The sequence below is a fragment of the Herpailurus yagouaroundi genome, unplaced genomic scaffold (genome assembly GCF_014898765.1).
Source record: "Herpailurus yagouaroundi ecotype Mexico unplaced genomic scaffold, PumYag 220, whole genome shotgun sequence".
Taxonomy (NCBI): Eukaryota; Metazoa; Chordata; class Mammalia; order Carnivora; family Felidae; genus Herpailurus; species Herpailurus yagouaroundi.
The window spans coordinates 1,472,639-1,491,693 of record NW_024412451.1 but is presented as its reverse complement, the minus strand read 5'-3'; the positions used below and the strand labels follow the sequence as shown (position 1 = coordinate 1,491,693).

General features: G+C 42.5%; 1 protein-coding gene across 8 annotated transcripts; it reads right to left on the bottom strand.

The window, feature by feature from the left end:
* Positions 1-593: 593 nt before the first annotated feature.
* Positions 594-18,837, bottom strand: ZNF227 (zinc finger protein 227). 8 transcript variants are annotated; one of them, XR_005785228.1, is made up of 9 exons: positions 18,748-18,837; positions 18,081-18,243; positions 16,624-16,693; positions 16,128-16,189; positions 13,627-13,753; positions 12,191-12,313; positions 6,182-8,495; positions 3,174-3,178; positions 594-606 (listed from the first exon to the last, which is right to left on the bottom strand). XR_005785228.1 is itself a non-coding variant. In XM_040457320.1 (8 exons), exons 6-8 carry the CDS (start codon positions 13,658-13,660, stop codon positions 6,379-6,381), a joined length of 2,274 nt encoding a protein of 757 aa, XP_040313254.1. In that variant the 5' UTR covers positions 13,661-13,753; positions 14,725-14,810; positions 16,128-16,189; positions 16,624-16,693; positions 18,081-18,243; positions 18,748-18,837; the 3' UTR covers positions 5,418-6,378. The 8 variants fall into 8 exon arrangements, 7 of the variants coding, with proteins under 7 accessions (XP_040313254.1, XP_040313248.1, XP_040313250.1 ...); XM_040457320.1 differs by lacking the exons at positions 594-606; positions 3,174-3,178 and adding an exon at positions 14,725-14,810 and having other exon boundaries at positions 5,418-8,495; XM_040457314.1 differs by lacking the exons at positions 594-606; positions 3,174-3,178 and having other exon boundaries at positions 5,418-8,495.
* Positions 18,838-19,055: the final 218 nt, after the last annotated feature.

The following is a 19,055-nucleotide window of genomic DNA, read 5'->3' as shown; positions in this document are numbered from 1 at the left end:
GACAAAAGCAGAGGGAAGAAAATAATAAATGAAGCAGAAATCAATGGAACTGAAAGGTGAAAAACACCAGAGAAAAAACAATAAACTTCAAAAACGGGTTACAAGAAATTACCAATGGCAGGACTGCAAGACATTTTAATAGATCATAAAGACATTAAAAGGATAATAAGGGAATTTTATGACAGCTTTGCGCCACAGGTGACAACTTGGATCAAATGGACAAATTCCTTAAAAAGACACAAATTACCTAAATCATTCAAGAAGAAATAGACAACTACAGTATTCCTGTATCTATTAATGACATTGAATTCAAGTTTTAAAAGCTTCTAAAACAATGAAACCAGCCCTAGACTGCTTATATACTACTAACCTTTAAGAAAACAAAACAATTCCTCAAAAAACTGAGCAAACAGAAGTGGAGAGGGGTGCCTGTGGTTCCATCAGTTAAGCATCCCACTCTTGATTTCAGCTCAGGTCATGATCTCACAGTTGTGGGATCGAGCCTCGCATTGGGCTCCATGGTGAGCATGGAGCCTGTTTGAGATTCTCTCTCTCCCTCTCTCTCTAACTCTCCCCAGCTTGTGCACATGTGCACACTCTTTCTCTCTCTTCTCTCTCTCAAAATAAATATTTTTAAAAAGGAAGAAAGAAAATAGAAGTGGACAGAACACTTCTCAACTCATTTTATAAGGGCAACATTACCTTGTTACCAACGCAAGAAAAAAAACATTACACGAAGAAAGACCATAGGCCAATATCCCTCGTAAACATAGACGCACAATTCCTCAACAATTACTATTAACAAGCAGAAAACAACAACATTTGAAAAGAGCAATACATCATGTCAGGTGGGTTTATCTCAGGAATGCAATATCATTCCAACATTTGAAAACTAATGTAATTTACCATATTCATAGACTACAGAAGAAGTGTATGACATCTTAACAGATGCAGAAAAAAAGCACGTGAGAAAATTTAACATCTGTTCATGATGAAAAAATTTCAGCAAACTGGGGATAGAAGGATTGTCCTTAACTTTATAAAAGACATCTACAAAAACCTACAGTTAATGTAATACTTAAAAGACTAAATGCTTGAAGAGAAAGGCAAAAACTGATTTCTCTCAACATTCCTATTCAACAGCACTCTGGAGGATCCAGAAAGTACAATAAGGAAAATAACCAAACAGACACAAAACCAGATCGGATAAGAAATGACGTTGCAGACAACAGACAATTTGCATACCATATATATAGAGGCTATAAAGAATGAAAAAAAAATTCAGGAAATACTTAAGTATAGGTCTAACAAAACACAGGCAACATCTGTGTACTGAATAACAAAAATTACTGATGAAATAAAAGATCCAAATAGAGCTATGCCACATCCACAGACTGGAAGATTTGAGATGTGAAATATTCCAACACACTTCCCTCGAAAGTCCCAGCAAATACTTTTTTAAAGAAATCAACAAGATACTTCTACAACTCAAAGCAAAAGAGCTAGAATAACTAAAGAAAATTTGAAAAAGCAAAGCTTCTGTACTTGATTGACAGGCTTATTATAAAGCTAGAGTAATTGGGAACAAGTTGTATTGATACAAGAATAAACACAAAGATCAATGTGACAGAATAGAGTCCAGGAAAAGAAAAAACCCATTCATATATGGTCAATCAGTTTTTGACAAAGATGGAAAACCCAATTCAATGGAGAAAGGATTGTCTCCTGAACAAAAGTGGTGTTGGAATAACTGAGCATCCACGTTTTAAAATGAACCTACATTTTGTACCATGTACAAGTATCACAATGAATGATCAAACATGATCAATTCAAAATGGATCAGAGACCTAAATGTAAAACCTAACTTATAAAACTTCTGGAAGAAAACATAGGAGAAAATCATAGGGACCTTGGATTAGGCAAAGCTTTCTTCTGTATGACACCAAAAACATGATCTATAAAAGAACAATTTCAAAATTGACCTCATAAATATTTAAAATTTCCACTTGATAACTTGGTGAAAATCTTTGCAAATCACATACCAGATAAAGGATTTGTACTCAGAATATACAAAGAATCTGCAAAACCGAAAATGGTGTTCAGTTTGGTTACAAGTGGCAAGTTAAAGCTTTCAACATGGCTGTTCTTTCTCAGTTTGAGTTAATTTTCAGAGTTGGCTCTTGAGTCATCAAAGAAAAATGTTAGAAAATTAATGGCATTAATGAGGTCAGAAACAGTCAAGGAAATACAGAATATAAAACTTATCCCTTAGGTTATTGATTTACTATAAACAAAAAAAAAATAAAAGCCTGAGTAGAAATGTAACAAAGGCTTCCTAGATAAATCTGGTATTTTTCAAAGGATTTTCCATTCTTACATTCATGATTCATTCATGTGAGACAGGGAGAATGCTCTATAGAGCAATTTTAGGGGTTCTGGCCCTGCAATGTAATTCATGCAGATGGCAGTTAAAAGTAGCTTCAAAGTCTGTGAGAATGGAGTTCAAACTCTGGTCGTGCTATTTATTATCTACTCTCTCGGGGAAAATGATCTCTTAAAGCCTAAATTTTCTTACATGCAAAAATCGAGAAAAAAATAACGTGTATTCTTAGCACTGCAGGTTAATCAGACATTAATAATAGCATAATAGCATATTGCTTCTTCATAAATGGCCAGAACCTTGTATTAAAAAAAAAGTTTTCTGATGTTGCTTTGGGCATTTTTTAGACTTCCTGAAGGTTTAAAGTGCTCAAAGTTTTAAATCCTGTGGTTTGAGAAGTGCTAAATTGAGCTAAAACTCTTCTGTATTATCACATATTATGTATGTATCTCAGAAGAGTTTTTGAGAAACTGAAATTTGCTCAGACCAGACGATGGCAAACTTTTTATAAAGGCCCAGACAGTAAATGTTTGAGGCTTTATGGTCCATACTCTTTGCTTTCTCCTTACAATTCTTTACAAATGTGAAATTTCAAGGTCTCAGGCCATACAAAAATAGGATACAAGCCGGCTTTGGCCAAGAGCCTATAGTTTATTATTCTCTGGCTTAGAATTTAATAATATAAATATATAGTAATAATTTCATCTGTCGAAGATAATACCTAAATACCTACAGCTCTTACTATTATAGTTTTAATCCCCATAACAGAAGAGCTATTACCCACAATGAACACACAAGCTGCAGAACAGAGAGGTTAAGCATCTTGTCTGCACTTAACTAGCAAACAGCTCAACTGGACAAGTCTGGTTCCAGAATCTGCTTTTTAATTACAATATACTGCTTTGTAACCAACATTCTGGTTTGGTCTCTTTAACATTAGTTTCTCCTAAAATACTTGTTTTTTTTTTGTTTTTGTTTTTTTTTGTTTTTTGTTTTTTGTTTTTTGTTTTTTTTTCAAGAAGCAATGGAGGGGTGTGGTCCTCAATGGCCTGAAAATTGTCAAGCTCCTTCTAAGTATAGGGGGGAATGGGAGGTGAATAGTAGATGACATAATGCAGGGCTGGTCAATGGCCAGAACTGCTCCCCAACTCACCCTTCAAAGGAACTATTCCTTTACATTCGCTGTCCTAGTATCTGCAAGGGATCATTAACCGGTGGGTTCTCATCTGGATATGCCCATCTTTGGATTAATGTTTCTATCAGATACTTTTCTTCATGGTCCAACAAGGATATATTACTTGGTTTAGAGTTGGTGACCTGAAACTGGGAAAACTTATGGTGGAGACTATGCCATTCAAAAGTCGCTTCTAGCTTTAGTTGTCCAATACTCCATTCTTTTCCCGTGAACAACAGAACCAAGTTGTAGCTGGGAGTGCATGTCCATTCTCTTCAGTTAATATGTGGATGATACTGGGAGTAACATTTTTTATGCTTAGAGAATGAAGATGCAATTTGTAATGGGGCAAGGCTAGAAAGAACACTATACTGTTGAATTAAGAATTGGTGGTTCGAACTCATGGTTCATTCTTTCTACCTGTGAACATCCTTATCTACCTACCTATCATTTTCATCCCCTCAGTAGTGAGGGGCATATCTATTTCTCAGGCCTTAATTTCTAAATATCATTCCACACTGTGAAGAACAAGGTCTCCTAAAGAAATAACAGATTCCATGGCTGGGGTGGGAGACTACAAGATAAGTATGGGACATTATATTGTGCCAGAGTAAGGATGTGCTCAAATTTATGAAGAGTAAATAAGTAGGGGCACTGGCGAGGGGGGGGGGGGCGGTATGTCAGTTAAGTCTCACTCTTGATTTTGGCTCAGATCATGATCTCACAGTTCATGGGATCAAGACCCGCATCAGGTTCTATGGTGACAGCGCAAAGCCTGTTTAGGATTCTCTCCCACTCTCTCTGACCCCTATTCACCCGTACACTCTCTCTCAAAATAAGTAAATAAACTTTAAAAAAATGAGCAAACAGTACAGATATTGGCTAACATATGTTGAGGGAATGATGATGGTAGAAAACCACTCTTTTGCAACCATCAGTAAGTCGATTTAGGCCACATTTAGCAACGGATGCTAAAACTAGCGGACGAAAATTTGTTGAAAAAACAAGCTATTTACAGAACCAGAATATACCTCCCCACAAAGTACTAATTACAAAGGTAAAAACGGTAACTTTGCAGTGGAAAAACCCAGCTTACCTACCTTAATCGAGTTAACCAAGTTAACATCACCTATAATAGGACTAACATACCATGTTTCCTTATGTGATACACCAAGGACACATCACTTATGGAATCCTTATGCCAAAAAATGCATAATTTAAATCCAATAATGAGAAAACCTCACACTAATCCAAACTGTGTAACACTCAAAAATATCAAGGTCATTAAAAATAAACAATAAGGCAGTGATCCAGATTAAAGGAGTCTAAATGAAATGTATAAACGTTGACTAGATTCTAAACCAGAAAGAATGTGATACATTATCAGGACAACTGATAAAATTTGAATAAGGTTTGTAAGTTAAATAGTGTTATGTATCAGTATTAAATTTTCCTGATCACTATACTTGTAGCTGTGTAAGTAAATTAAATATCTTTGTGATTAGCACATACACTGATGTATTTAGCTGCAAGGGGCAAGAGGTCTGTAACATACTCATGGTTAAAAATTCTACGTGTACAGGGACACCTGGGTGGCTCAGTCGGTTGAGCAGTTAAGCATCGGACTTTGACTCAGGTCATGATCTCATGGTTTGTGAGTTCGAGCCCTGCATCGGACTCCGTGCTGACAGCTTGGAGCCTGGAGCCTGCTTTGGATTCTATGTCTCCCTCTCTCTCTGCCCCTTCCCCACTAGTACTCTGTCTCTCAAAAATAAATAAACATTAAAAAAAATTGTTTAAGTTCTATGTGTACATACAGATATCAATATGTGTGTATATACACACATTCACATACAAGGAGAGAATGATTCAAACATGTTAACTCATCAATCTGAATAAAGGGAATACAAGAGATGTTATATAACTTACATTTTTTGGAAAGTTTGATATTATTTCAAAATAAGAAATCTAAAGAAATGCAAAAATACTTATGAAACAAAATATCATCATTTAGCAATAACCAGAAATACCTATTCATCTATACCTTTTCTAATGAGATCACACAAAATCCCATGCCTTGTTTTTTTCAGGTTAACATATTCTGGACATCTTCCAATATCCCGAACTACAAATTTAACTTTTCCCATCTGATGTTTCCCATCTGCATAGTGTCCTACTGGATTAATAAATCATAAAATACTCTATCCAACTGATTGTTTGTTTCCTATTATAAACAATGATGCAATGACCATTTTTTTTTATACATCTGTAGCAAATACAAATTTACTTCTGAAGATCAAAGCTTCATCCCAGGGGATCTATTCCTTAATTTTAATCCAATATACCATATGAAATAAAGCAATCATAGTATGAATTCTTGGTTATAGGAAATTTAGGTCAGTAATTTTATTCACTTTTCACAGCTTTACAGCTTTAGTAAAAATAATGGTCACTGTAAATAAGTATAAAATAAAAGTTAAAGTAATCCAGAAACCTCCCCGACCCCCCCCCCCCCCGCCAAAAAAACTAGCTAGTATATATATGGCAAATATCCTTTTCACACAGTATCTTTAGGCATGTATTTACTTTTAAAGACTATAGCAGATGGATCTTGCCAAGAGGGTTACAAGCTATTCCTCCCCCTTAATATTAGTTCCATTCCTGGCATTATGGTTCCACGTCATCATTTTAACGGATGTTAGAAAGATTCCATCTGAAGAAATCCCTTTCCACTCTCAATACTTGATAGGTTTTCACCAGCAACGACCCTCCAAATATGTGACGACGTACATCCTGACAGAAGCCATTAAGACATTCTTCACTTTTAACGATTCTTGCCAGTGTGGACTTTCTGATGGTACGTGAGACGTGAAGGGTGACTGAAGTCCTTACCACATACATCACATTTGTATGGTTTCTCACCAGTGTGTACTCTCTGATGGGCTTGAAGACGCGAACTCTGACTGAAGCTCTTACCACACTCTTCACATTTAAATAGTTTTTCACTAATGTGAACACTCAGATGGACTCTCAGATTTGAGGGGAGACTGAAGGCCTTACCACACTCTTCACACCTATGGGGTTTCTCTCCTGTATGGACCCTCTGATGATGGCGAAGGTTCAAGCTCCTCCCAAAGCCTTTCCCACACTCCTCACATTTGTAAGGTTTTTCTCCAGTGTGGCCTCTCTGGTGGTATATAAACTGTGAACTGTATCTAAAACCCTTTCCACAGACATCGCATTTGTATGGCTTCTCCCCAGTGTGGACTCTCTGATGGGACTGGAGACCAGAGGACTGACTGAAGCCCTTACCACATACACCACATTTGTACGGTTTCTCTCCAGTATGGACTCTCTGATGTACCCGAAAGTCTATGGCCTGACTGAAGCTTTTGTCACACTCCTCGCATTTATAGGGTTTCTCTCCAGAGTGGACTCTCTGATGAGCATGAAGATTTGATCGCCAGCTGAAGCCCTTCCCGCACTCCTCACATTTATATGGTTTTTCTCCAGTGTGAATTACCTGGTGCAGTTTAAGATTTGAACTGTAACTGAAGTCCTTACCACACACATCACATTTGTATGGCTTCTCTCCAGTGTGGACTCTCTGATGGGTTTGAAGCTTTGATGACTGGCTGAAGCCCTTCCCACACGTTTCACATCTGAATCGTTTCTCCCCAGTGTGGACATTCTGATGGACTTGAAGATTAGAAGCCTGACTGAAGCCCTTCCCACACTCCTTACACTTGTAGGGTTTCTCTCCTGTGTGAACTCGGAAATGGATATGAAGATCTGTATTACGGGTAAAGCCCTTCCCACACGCCTCACATTTGTATGGTTTCTCTCCAGTGTGGACTCTCCGATGGCATATTAGCGGTGAATTGTGACTGAAGCCCTTACCACAGACGTCACATTTGTAAGGCTTCTCCCCAGTGTGGACCCTCTGATGTATGTGATAGTGTGCAGCCTGAGTGAAGCCCTTACCACACTCCTCACATTTGTAGGGTTTCTCACCCCTGTGGACCCTCTGATGAACACGAAGATTAACACTCCAGCCGAAGCCCTTACCACACTCTTCACATTTGTATGGTTTTTCTTCAGTGTGGACCCTCTGATGGCACTGAAAATTTGAACTCTGGCTAAAGCACTTACCGCACTCTTCACATTTGTAAGGTTTCTCTCCGGTGTGAGTCCTGTAATGAATGATAAGGCCTGTGCTGCTACTGAATCCCTTGCCACAACTGTCACATCTGTAGGACTTTTCCCCTGTGTGGTTAGACTGATGAGGATGAAAAGCGCTCTTACCGAAGCAATCGCCAGGTTCATGACATTTATTGTGTTTCTCTCTTGGGCGAATTCTCTGAAGAGCCTGCAAGTGTGGACACCGCCTGGAGCATTTCTCTCCTGGGTGAACGTTGTGAAGTGGAAGCACTGAGCTATAACTGAAACCCTTTCCACACTCACGACACGGAAAGAGATCCCCTCCTGGGGGTACATGTCGACTGAAACCATCGCAAATGCTTTTGCCGCATTCATTGTATTTATAGGGTTTCTGTTCTGTGTCAGTGCTAATACAATCACTAAGTGATTGCTTCATGAAGGCCTCACATATACTCAGGTTATTTTTCACATTAACTTGCTGACCTCTACTCTGCTCCGGTGACTCACACGGGTAGGTATTCCCACAAGAATCCTGAGTTCTCAAAACAGATACACCTGCAGTGTAACTGGAGCTACCTGCTTTAGGATTCATTCCATTATTCTCACTTTCAGAAACGTGAACAGAATCACCGTGGAGTAACTGGGAACGCTTCCTCTGAAGACAGCTGGTTAAATCACTTGCCACCTGCTTCCAGATTTGCCAGCAGGATAGTTCTTCGTGTGAAAGGTATTTTAGTGCAACTTTTCGAAGAGTCTCCATCTCCTTTTGATTCTTGCTGCCTATAAGAAAAAGCAATATTCAGAGATAAGGACAAGTGAATGCTCAGGTCCAGAAACGTCAGGATTTCACATACAGGCCCTACGATAAGGCCTCCACAAACCATGGGGAGGGTCAGGTCTATACAGTATCACGTAACCTTTTATGTGTTTCCATGCAAGTGGAAGCAAAAAATGGGGTCAACAGACTCTTAGCCACTAAGTGTAAATGTAACCCATTTTAGAACCATAAATTTCATAGATTAAAATGAGAGCTTTGCCTGGGTGGCGCAGTCGGTTGAGCGTCCGACTTCAGCCAGGTCACGATCTCGCGGTCTGTGAGTTCGAGCCCCGCATCGGGCTCTGGGCTGATGGCTCAGAGCCTGGAGCCTGCTTCCGATTCTGTGTCTCCCTCTCTCTCTGCCCCTCCCCCGTTCATGCTCTCTCTCTGTCCCAAAAAAAAAATAATAATAATAAATAAACGTTGAAAAAAAAATGAGAGCTTTAAGTTTGAAATCAAATGACTGCAGGGCAACAAAGACAAGCCACATTCTATCCTCCAATAACATCAATTAAAAGCCTACTCACCTTTGCCCTCGTAGGCTTATGGTAAGAGGCATCCTCCCCAGTAAGATTAAAAAAGCTTATAGGCATTAAATAGTATTTTAGGTCCTGGCAGAAATCACACATAGTAAGGACACCACTGTATGAAATGCTTGTTTCAAAAAAAAAAAGGAACAAAGAAAGAAATGCTTGTTTCAGTTCTAAACACACACCTAAATATTATATTTATGCTGGATAAAGATGTAAAATATCTGATCGAAGGTCATGGCTAAAAATGTATGGAAGCCACTGGCTTAAAATGTTTGAGTGGGGCTGGGTACCAAAAGTCCTTCATTAATTTGCTTAAGTGGAAAGTTACATTCTAATAACATAAGCTGAAAAATCTCAACAGGTATATATACACTTCTAGGTATGTTAGGGGAAGATGTCCATGCCCTAATCCCTGGAACCTGTATGTTCATGTACGTAGCAAAAGATCTTTAGATCTGATTAAATTAAGGATCCTGAGATGGGGAAGTTATCCTGGATTATGTGGATGTGTCCAAAGTCATCACAAAGGTCATTATCAGAGGGAGGTGGGAGGGAACCGTCCCGGGCCTCACCCTATGCATCTCTGCCTTTTGCTGGTTCGGATTTGCATTCTTTTCGGGGCACCTGGCTGGCTCAATCGGTTGAACACGTGACTCAATCTCGGGGTGTGAATTCAAGCTCCACGTTGGGTGTAGAGATTACCAAAAAAAGAAAATCTTTTAAAAAATAAATAAATAAATAAAAAGGCTGAACCTCACTCCTGAGGCTAAGTCTGCAGGTGAAAACGAGACCCAATGAAGGGAAGCAAGTATCCAACATCCTGAGCGCATCAACCGTGAAGCGACATAGGAAGGAGAAAGGACAAAAGAAGGGGTACATCCATCACTCGCTCACAGAATTCATTGCCTTCGTATTCCTTTGGTTATAATGCAGTTATAATTGTAAGTACAGAGCTTTCCTGTGTTCTGTCATTTTAGTGAATGCCAGCTGGGTCCTAAGAGGGTGGCCCTGGAGAGCCCAGCTGGTGTCTGACGTCTCGGTGGGTGGTCTCGTGGAGGTCTGTGCCCTTAACCTGTGACGCTGGAGCTAACTTCGGGTGTTTCGTATCAGGACTCACTACAGCATGTCAAAAGGCTTCTCACATTGCTCTATAGTATCACTAGGATGCAAATTACACTGGAAAATTTAGAAAGTCTGTAATTTTCTTTCCCGTCAGGACCCTTCTCGTGTCCACAGGTACGTATACCAGTCTTCTGATGCCTGGAAATGTCCAATTTGAAACTACTGAACATCTACCATATATGCGTTCTGTGATCGTTTAGGTGTTAGCGAGAGGGGCAGGCGCTCAGCTGGGAAGCTGGTGGCTTCCATTCATATGTAGACAACCTGAGCCTCTTCCCTGAGAACTGATGAACTGAAATGCCTTGCGTCCTTGGCACTGATAATTTCTGACAGTTTAGTTATCCATTCTGATAACTGGGAATAGCTTTTATCTTCTAAGTTTACTCAGTATAAATCTTTACATATTCCAAGACATCTTAGAAATGAGAACTATGGTAGACATTCACTGGGAGACGATGTTCCAGAACAATCCATTAGTCACATTAGTGTGCTCTAAACCTATGAGCCACCTCTAGGAGTGACAGAGATGGGATGCGATGCCCACTTGTCTCCACTATCTGTAAGCTTTTTGTTTTTAAGAATCTACAAAAATAAGCCCTTTAATTGGTCCTCTTGTGACCTGCAAAGAGCACTTTAGCACAGTTTTTGTACGTGGGGCATGGCTGCAAAATCCTGAAACATGCTGATGGTGAAGAGGTCAAAAAACCTTTGAGACGAGGTGACAGCAAATGCTACAAGATCTGTTAAAAGACAGACGTGGTCTATTATGCAAAACTGAGAAGTGACAATACTCAGGGTCGGCATTCCTGAGGTTGAGTCTGCATGTGAAAACGAGACCCAGCGAAGGGAAGCAAGTATCCAACACCCCGAGCGCATCAACCGTGAAACGACACAGGAAGGGAAAAGGACAAAAGAAGGGGTACATCCATCACCCGCTTGCAGAATTCATCGCCCAACTTATCACGTTTGCAGACAAGCTACTGTTTCATCTTCAGGCAGAGGGAGAGCCTATGAATTTACTTGATCTAGGAATATCTAATTTTTAACTTCTAAATGGGTAGAACTGAGAAATATGCCAATTAAAGAGAAAGGACACTAGGGGAGAGAAAGGAAAGGAGATCGAAGAGTGAAGTGAAAGGTGAAGGAGAGAGAGAGGGCAGGAGAAAGGAGGGTGGTAAAAGGCCGGGCAGGAAAGTAATCAGCCTGTCTGGGGACACGGACAAGGCATTCTTCCCATCCGGGAAAGGCTGCCATTGAAAGGCTGGTATCGCAGCTCACTTCTACAAGAACAGTAACTAGGTAACTGACGTACTCACTTAACAAGCACGTATGGGGTCACCTTCTGTGCAGAAGGCCCACCCGAGGCTTTGAGTAGACACAGCAGATAAAACTGCCCAAATTCCTACTTCCTGGAGAGATAGAGGACGCGCAAGTAAATAAAACTGTTACCAGGTCAGGAGGTGATCGGTGCTTAGACACAAAATAAGGCAGGGTGAGGGGATGGAGAAGGGAGAGGATGACACATTAAACAGCAGACACAGAAGGCCTAGCTGATGTAGGTGAAACCCGAGCAAAGACCTGAGTAAGGGAGTGGCTGCGGACTCTATGCCCAGGCAGAGGGGGAGCCAGTCAAAGGCCCTGAAACAGCAGACGACACTCCAAGGGGGCCAGGACACCAGGGATGATGGAATCCAGGGTAAAAGCAAGGCTGATCATAGAGGAACCTGGTGAGGCATCCAGATGAGGTAGGGCCGTGCAGGCCGCTGTGAGGACACGGAGAGAAATGGGAAGTCTCCGGAGGGTTTTTCAGCAGGGGAACGGCGTGATCCCACTTGCTCCCTAAAGAATCACTCAGGTCCCATGTTGAGAACAGATGATAGGAGTGCAAGGGAGGAAGGCAGGGAGACCAATGTGGAGGCTGCTTTCCCAGTCCAGGCAAGGGATGACAGTACCCGGACAAGACTGGTAATCACGGGCGTGGTGAGAAGCAGATTAGCTGGTACCTGAAGGAACAGCCACATGGTTCTCACTGGAGTATCCATTTCTTTGGGTCTCTCTTTCCATCATCCAAAGCTTTTCTTCTGCCTCCAACTGGGACATCATATCTGGCTTGAAGGGAAGATGTCCTATGAAAAGGCAGATACATATTTTTAAGATGAACACAAAGCTGTATTTTTGTCCAAATTCTACAATCCTTAGAACCTCTAAAGTGACAATTTAAGAACTTTTTTGAGGGGCGCCTGGGTGGCGCAGTCAGTTAAGCGTCCGGCTTCAGCCAGGTCACGATCTCGTGGACCGTGAGTTCGAGCCCCGCGTCAGGCTCTGGGCTGATGGCTCAGAGCCTGGAGCCTGCTTCCGATTCTGTGTCTCCCTCTCTCTCTGCCCCTCCCCCGTTCATGCTCTGTCTCTCTCTGTCCCAAAAATAAATAAAAAACGTTGAAAAAAAAAATTAAAAAAAAAAAAAGAACTTTTTTGATCACAAACCATAAGAAATGGATTGAGGTCATGACCTAGTCCGTGTCTAGACAGAGATAAAATTAGATCTGGCCAATGGCTGTTCTCATCCTATTTCCCACTCTCACACCACTCACTGCAAATGGTCAGTTTGTGCCTCAACGTGAGCAGGTCTTGATAAGGAACTTTGATGGTTTCTGCCCTTATTCTTGTTTATTCTATTTCACTAAAAAATAAAATTCCAGTACAATGTATTAATTCCATGACCCACCAGTGGGTCATAGCCATAATCTGAAAGATAAAGTATTTGAAAAGCATAGAAGCCAATTTATAATTTATAATTCCCAGTTATAGTTAATTTTTTTTAATTTTGTTTTTAATGTTTATTTATTTTTGAGACAGAGGCACAAAGCACGAGCAGGGGAGGGACAGAGAGAGAGGTTAATACAGAATCTGATGAGGCAGGCTCCAGGCTCCGAGCCGTCAGCACAGAGCCCAATGCAGGGCTCGAACTCACGGACCGTGAGATCATGACCTGAGCCGAAGTCGGACGCTCAACTGACTGAGCCACCCAGGTGCCCCTCATTTATAGTTAACTTAAAGAGGATTTCTCAACTGCGGCACTATGAATATTGTGGACCAGCTACTTCTTTGTGGTGGGGGTTGTCCTACACGCCGTAGGTTTAGAAGCATTGGCAGCCACTAGGTGGCAGTAGCACCCCTCCCCTCTAGTTGTGATGATCAAAATAGTCTCCAGACATTGCCTAATGTGGGGGGGGGGGAGGGGGGGTGTGTGTGGAATCATCCCTGGACAGAACTTTGCCTGAGCAGAAAGACCAGGAAAAACTATGCCTGCAGTCCCAGGGATTAGAAAAACTTGTGCTTTCAAGGTCAGGGAACCATTTTAAAAGGTCCAAAGCTTTGAAATGAGGACATGGGCTCTCAGTAGGGGTGAGGTTCAGTGTCACAGTGCGCCTGTTCTCACCCACTGAAAGCAGGTTCTCGAAGTTCTCCACCATCACATCTCGGTACAGCTTCCTCTGGGCAGAGTCCAGCAGTCCCAGCTCCTCTATAGTGAAGACCACAGCCACGTCCTTGAACGTCACTGCCTCCTACGACATCAAACACACACAACCTCGATCCCATAATCTCCACTGGAAAAAAGCTGGGATTGAAAAGGGTAAAGAGGATTACCAAAAATCTTGTTGCTGATTTGAAGGGAACCCAGGCAGATTTCAGTCCCAGAGCTGTCCCCCATTCACCGTCCCCTCCCGATCACCCCACAAAGCTTGGATTCTGTCCCTGCAATTTCCACAGGCCTTTGGCAGTCCTCCAGGACAGGCACACGGCTTTCTGTGTTCAATGCACATGCCGTATCCACCTGCGGCATTCACAGCTGGTGAAGGCACAGACTGAGTTCAAATTTCAAAGTTTTAATTACAGGACCTTGGGGGAAATTCCATAACTTGCCACTATCTCAATGTCCTCTGTTCTTTAATGGTGTCTAAACCACAAGGTGTTTGAAAACGTTGGATGAGTAAGTGCATGTAAACCACAGAGAGTGGTGCCTGGCACATCTCAAAGTGCTCAATAAATGTGAACAACTACTATTATACGGTCTCATTCCATTTTGCGACCAGAGACTCTAACATTCCTTAGAATTTATGATTTGTCTTTAATCAATACAAATCATGTATAATTAGTTCCAGATTTTTATTTTGTATTTACTTTTTCAGTTTATTTATTTTGAGAGAGGGAGAGCATGCACACCCGAGTTGGCGGAGGGGCAGAGACAGAGGGAAAGAGAATCTTAAGCAGGCGCCACACCCAACACGGAGCCCAACACAGAGCTCGATCTCACGACCATGAAATCATGACCCGAGCCAAAATCGAGAGTCAGTCGCCCAACCGACTGAGCCATCCAGGTGTCCCATAGTGACAGATTTTTAATTTTAATCAATGCTGCAAAGATCCTTTTACAGAGATTTTGGCTAAGAGCAGCAATTGCAAAGTCACAGGATAAACACTTCCAGATTTTTCAAAGAATAGCAGATTTCCCTCTCAAAAGGTTTTCCCAGTTCACCTTTCATGCAAGAGTACAAGTGTTCCTGAATCTCTAGACTCTGGCCAAAGAGGACAGAACTCCTGTTTAAAAAAATCTTCGACAACCTAAGTGATAAATACACAGAAAGACTTTGTTCACATCTGCATACGTTTACTTATGAGTGACCATTATTTTCTCCATAAATTTGCCTTTTTTATTTTATTTTATTTTATTTATTTTTTTTTTCAACGTTTATTTATTTTTGGGACAGAGAGAGACAGAGCACGAATGGGCAAGGGGCAGAGAGAGAGGGAGACACAGAATCGGAAACAGGCTCCAGGCTCTGAGCCATCAGCCCAGAGCCCGACGCGGGGCTCGAACTCCCGGACCGCGAGATCGTGACCCGGCTGAAGTCGGACGCTTAACCGACTGCGCCACCCAGGCGCCCCTAAATTTGCCTTTTTTAACACTCCATTTCTTTTACTCATATACCAATTAGGTTTTTCTTTATCATACTAGCCTTTTTTTTTTTTAATGTTTATTTATTTTTGAGAGAGAGAGAGAGAGAGAGAGGGAGAGAGAAAGACAGAGCATGAGCAGAGGAGGGGCAGAGAGAGACAGAGACACAGAATCTGAAGCAGGCTTCAGGCTCTGAGCTGTCAGCACAGACCAGAGCCCGACACAGGGCTCAAACTCACGAACTGCAAGATCATGACCTGAGCTGAAGTCAGACGCTTAAACAACTTAGCCACTCAGACGCCCCTCTTACTAATCTTAATAGAGTTATTAAGCCTTTCTTTAATGTATGTAAGTACAGCTGACCCTTCAACAAGGGTTTGAACTGCATGGGTCCACCCTATATACAGATTTTTTACAGTACTGTAAATGTATCCTCTCTTAAAATTTTCTTAATAATGTTTTTTTTCTTCTAGCTTATTTTATTGTAAGAACATAGTATATAACATATACAAAATATGTACTAATCAACTGTTTATGTTATTGGTAAGGCCTCTGGTCGACAGTACGCTTAAAAGATAAGTTTCTGGAGAGCCAAAAGTTAATATGTGAACTTTCAACTGTGCAAGGGGTTCAGCATAGTTTGAGGGTTGACTGTAGATCCCACCAATGCCAATACTGCAAATACAGTGTTAGGAATGCAAGTGAAAAAGGAATGCGGGAAAGTGCAAAGAGCTGGTTTGTAAGCAAAGCAGGAGTGTACATTACTTTTGTCTATTTCAAATTGCTATTACTTTTTTCAGAGATTGTTTTGTGAAATAATAAAGATAAAACAGCACACACACATGCACACAGAGTCTGGCCAGAACATGCACTCAAAATCTGTTGTTCTCCACTAACCTTTCCAAGGAAGAGAAAAAAGGATGTGCCTAATCTCTGAAAAGTAAAAACACACCTTGGGAGCCACAAAAGAATGCCTTATTTACCTGAAACTTGGTCATTTTCTCCTGCTCCTTCTCGGAAAGGTCAGAGTCCTGAGAAGGCATAACTGGGGAAGGACAAAGAAGCCATGAGATGCAGGCCAGGGCGGCCATGAGCCCATGTGGATCTTTGCAGAAATTATACGAGAGTTCTCCTACTTCCAGGCAGTGGCAGTCACATACAGCATGGTAAGGAAAGCATGGAATAGATTCCAACTACTAATAAGTTTGTTAGTCAGGGGCCACTGGACAGTCAATAGCCTGCAGAATCAAACGCAGTAACCCTACTATAAGAATTTTCCATTCTGGGGACAGTAGGAAATGAAGGGCATTGGTAACAACATGTATAGGCTTAAAAAAAAAATGTGGTTCTAAGTCAAAGGCCTCAGTTTAAATCCTGGAAATGATACTTGCATCTATGTAATGTCAGGGGTGTTAAAGAAAAAACTCTGTGTGGTCATCTGCACGTGAGGACAGGATACAAACTGCAAATCATACTCACCTCATAAGGTTTTCCCCGGATTAACAGCAGATGGAAAGTTCAAAGAGCCAGGAATCCTTTTTTCCTGCACCTGCAAAAAAGCAGATGATACTTTGCATTATAAACTGTATTTGCACAGGTCTCTTCTCAAAGCAGCAAAAAAGACCAGAAAAGTACCTGGACTTCATAACGCTCTCCTATGAAACTCACCTTTCTTCTCTGAATATCCTCATTTTGACTTAAAATTTTCTCTTAACAATTCTTTCCCCGGGGGTGCCTGGTGGCTGGGTTGGTTAGACATCTGGCTCTTGGTTTCGGCTCAGGTCATGATCTCCTGGTTAGTGAGTTCTAGCCCTGTATCAGGCTCTGCGCGGACATGGCAGAGCCTGCTTGGACTTCTGTGTCTCCCTCTCTCTCTGCCTCTCCCCCACGCATGCTCTCTCTCTCAAAGAAAAAATAAAATAAACATTTAAAAAATAATAATTTGTTGCCCAGCTAGTAACATTTCGACACTGGTATTAGTTTTCTAAAAAACATCATTTCGAGTGAATTTCCTTCATGAAGTCAATAAAAGGCTTATTGGTAAGAGCCTTTTAATCCTATGTGCATAGAGATAAAGAAAGATACAAAATAAAAATCAAGAAACACAGAAGACAGATTGAGAGGCTCCAACATTTGTCCAATAGGAATATGAGGAAAAGAGAATGAAAGAAATGGCAGAGAGGTCTTACTTCAAAAGATAATTGTGAGGGGCGCCTGGGTGGCGCAGTCGGTTAAGTGTCCGACTTCAGCCAGGTCACGATCTCGCGGTCCGTGAGTTCGAGCCCCGCGTCGGGCTCTGGGCTGATGGCTCAGAGCCTGGAGCCTGTTTCCGATTCTGTGTCTCCCTCTCTCTCTGCCCCTCCCCCGTTCATGCTCTGTCTCTCTCTGTCTCAAAAATAAATAAACATTAAAAAAAAAAAAAAAAAAAAGGTGGTGGCGTGGGGGCGCCTGGGTGGCTCAGTCAGTTGAGCATCAGATTTCGGCTGAGGTCATGATCTCACAGTCTGGGTTCGAGCCCCACATCCGGCTCTGTGCTGACAGTGCAGAGCGTGCTTGGGATTCTCTTTCTCTTCCTCTCTCTCTGCCCCTTCCCTGCTTGCTCTCGCTCTCTCTCAAAAAAAAAGAAAACAGTCTCAGAGACAGATAACCGTTTTTTATCCCAAAGCAGTTGCGAGTAAGTAAAAGAGGAGTAAGAAGAAAGGAGAGCGAAAGGAAGAAATGTAAAACGTGGTAAACTGAAAAATGAAGACATATTTAAAACATATGCGCATGTGGTATAAAATCCACACTCACACCTACCAACGGGGAGATTAAACACCGGCAGGCTGATGCGACAAATATTTGCACATTTTCCTACTGCGAATTTACTGACTGAAAGAAACCTGATGAACTGAAAACAGAGGACAGGACAAGAAGGTACCTTCGCTGGTACGTACCCGGGGCTATGCCGTGGGCAGCCAAGAAGTCCGTCCTTTCTCCCCTTTGCGACCCCAGGGACGCGGAAGAAAGGGACGCGGTGGGACGGCACGGCTGGCTCTGTCTCCGGGATCAAGCGTAGCGGACATCCCCAGGCGCTAGCGCGGGGTGCCTCGGAGCTTCCTAAAAGAGATCGACAGAGCTGGGGAAGACCTCGGTGCCCGGGACGATGACAGCAGGGCCACGCTGTCGATGCCCCTAGAGCCCTGAGCTCCCTGTCTTCACTGGGGCTTCCAGGCAAAGGGGCGCTGGTGACCGAATTGCTCTAACACGAGCGAGAGCCAACCCGTCACCCCGTGCCCCGCCGTTCTAAGCTCTGGACACGTACTGTCTCGTTCAGTTGGAATCACAACCCTACCCAGTAGTTTCTCGCTCGCTCGCTCGCTACCGTACGGAGGAGGAAAGTAGAGCGCAGAGAACTCGCCGGGTATTGTACCGATAGAAGTAGCAGCGCTGCTCGGTAAGTGGGGGAGGAGAGCTGAGGGAATCCAAACTTCTGCCCTCCGTCTCTCGGCCTCCGCCGGCGGCCGCGACTCCTCCATCCTAAAAAGGCCGCCTCGGTAGCGACTAGTCCCACGCTCAGGCCGAAAAGGCTCGGAGGGGTGGGGGGGAGCAAGACTGACTCACCTCCCGACCGAAAAGATGGTGGCAGCCTCGCTTTTCCGGGGCGGAAGTGCCTCTGCCTACACGGCGCCCCAGAACTACACTTCCCGGAAGCCCCAGGGGGAACAGGCGGCGCAGCGGCCCCTTGTTTCCGGAAAGAGTTCAGGACTACATTTCCCAGAAACTCAAAGAGGAGGAAGAACTTTGCCCGCCCGCCTTAGGCCACTCCCTTCCCTTCCAGCAAATCTCCCAGCTGGTAATGCGAGGACTACAAAGATCAGAAACCGCTTTACGGCTTCCCATTTTGCCGCCCTAAAGCTGTTCTGTGACGC

Excerpts from the sequence above, each read along its gene's own strand:
- ZNF227 (XM_040457314.1), bottom strand. The coding sequence starts at position 16,187 with ATGCCTTCTCAGGACTCTGACCTTTCCGAGAAGGAGCAGGAGAAAATG. Across the intron at positions 13,754-16,127 it reads AGAAAATGACCAAGTTTCAG|GAGGCAGTGACGTTCAAGGA; the intron begins GTAAATAAGGCA and ends TTGATGTCGTAG. Across the intron at positions 8,496-12,190 it reads CCATGTGGCTGTTCCTTCAG|GCAGCAAGAATCAAAAGGAG; the intron begins GTACCAGCTAAT and ends TTTTTCTTATAG.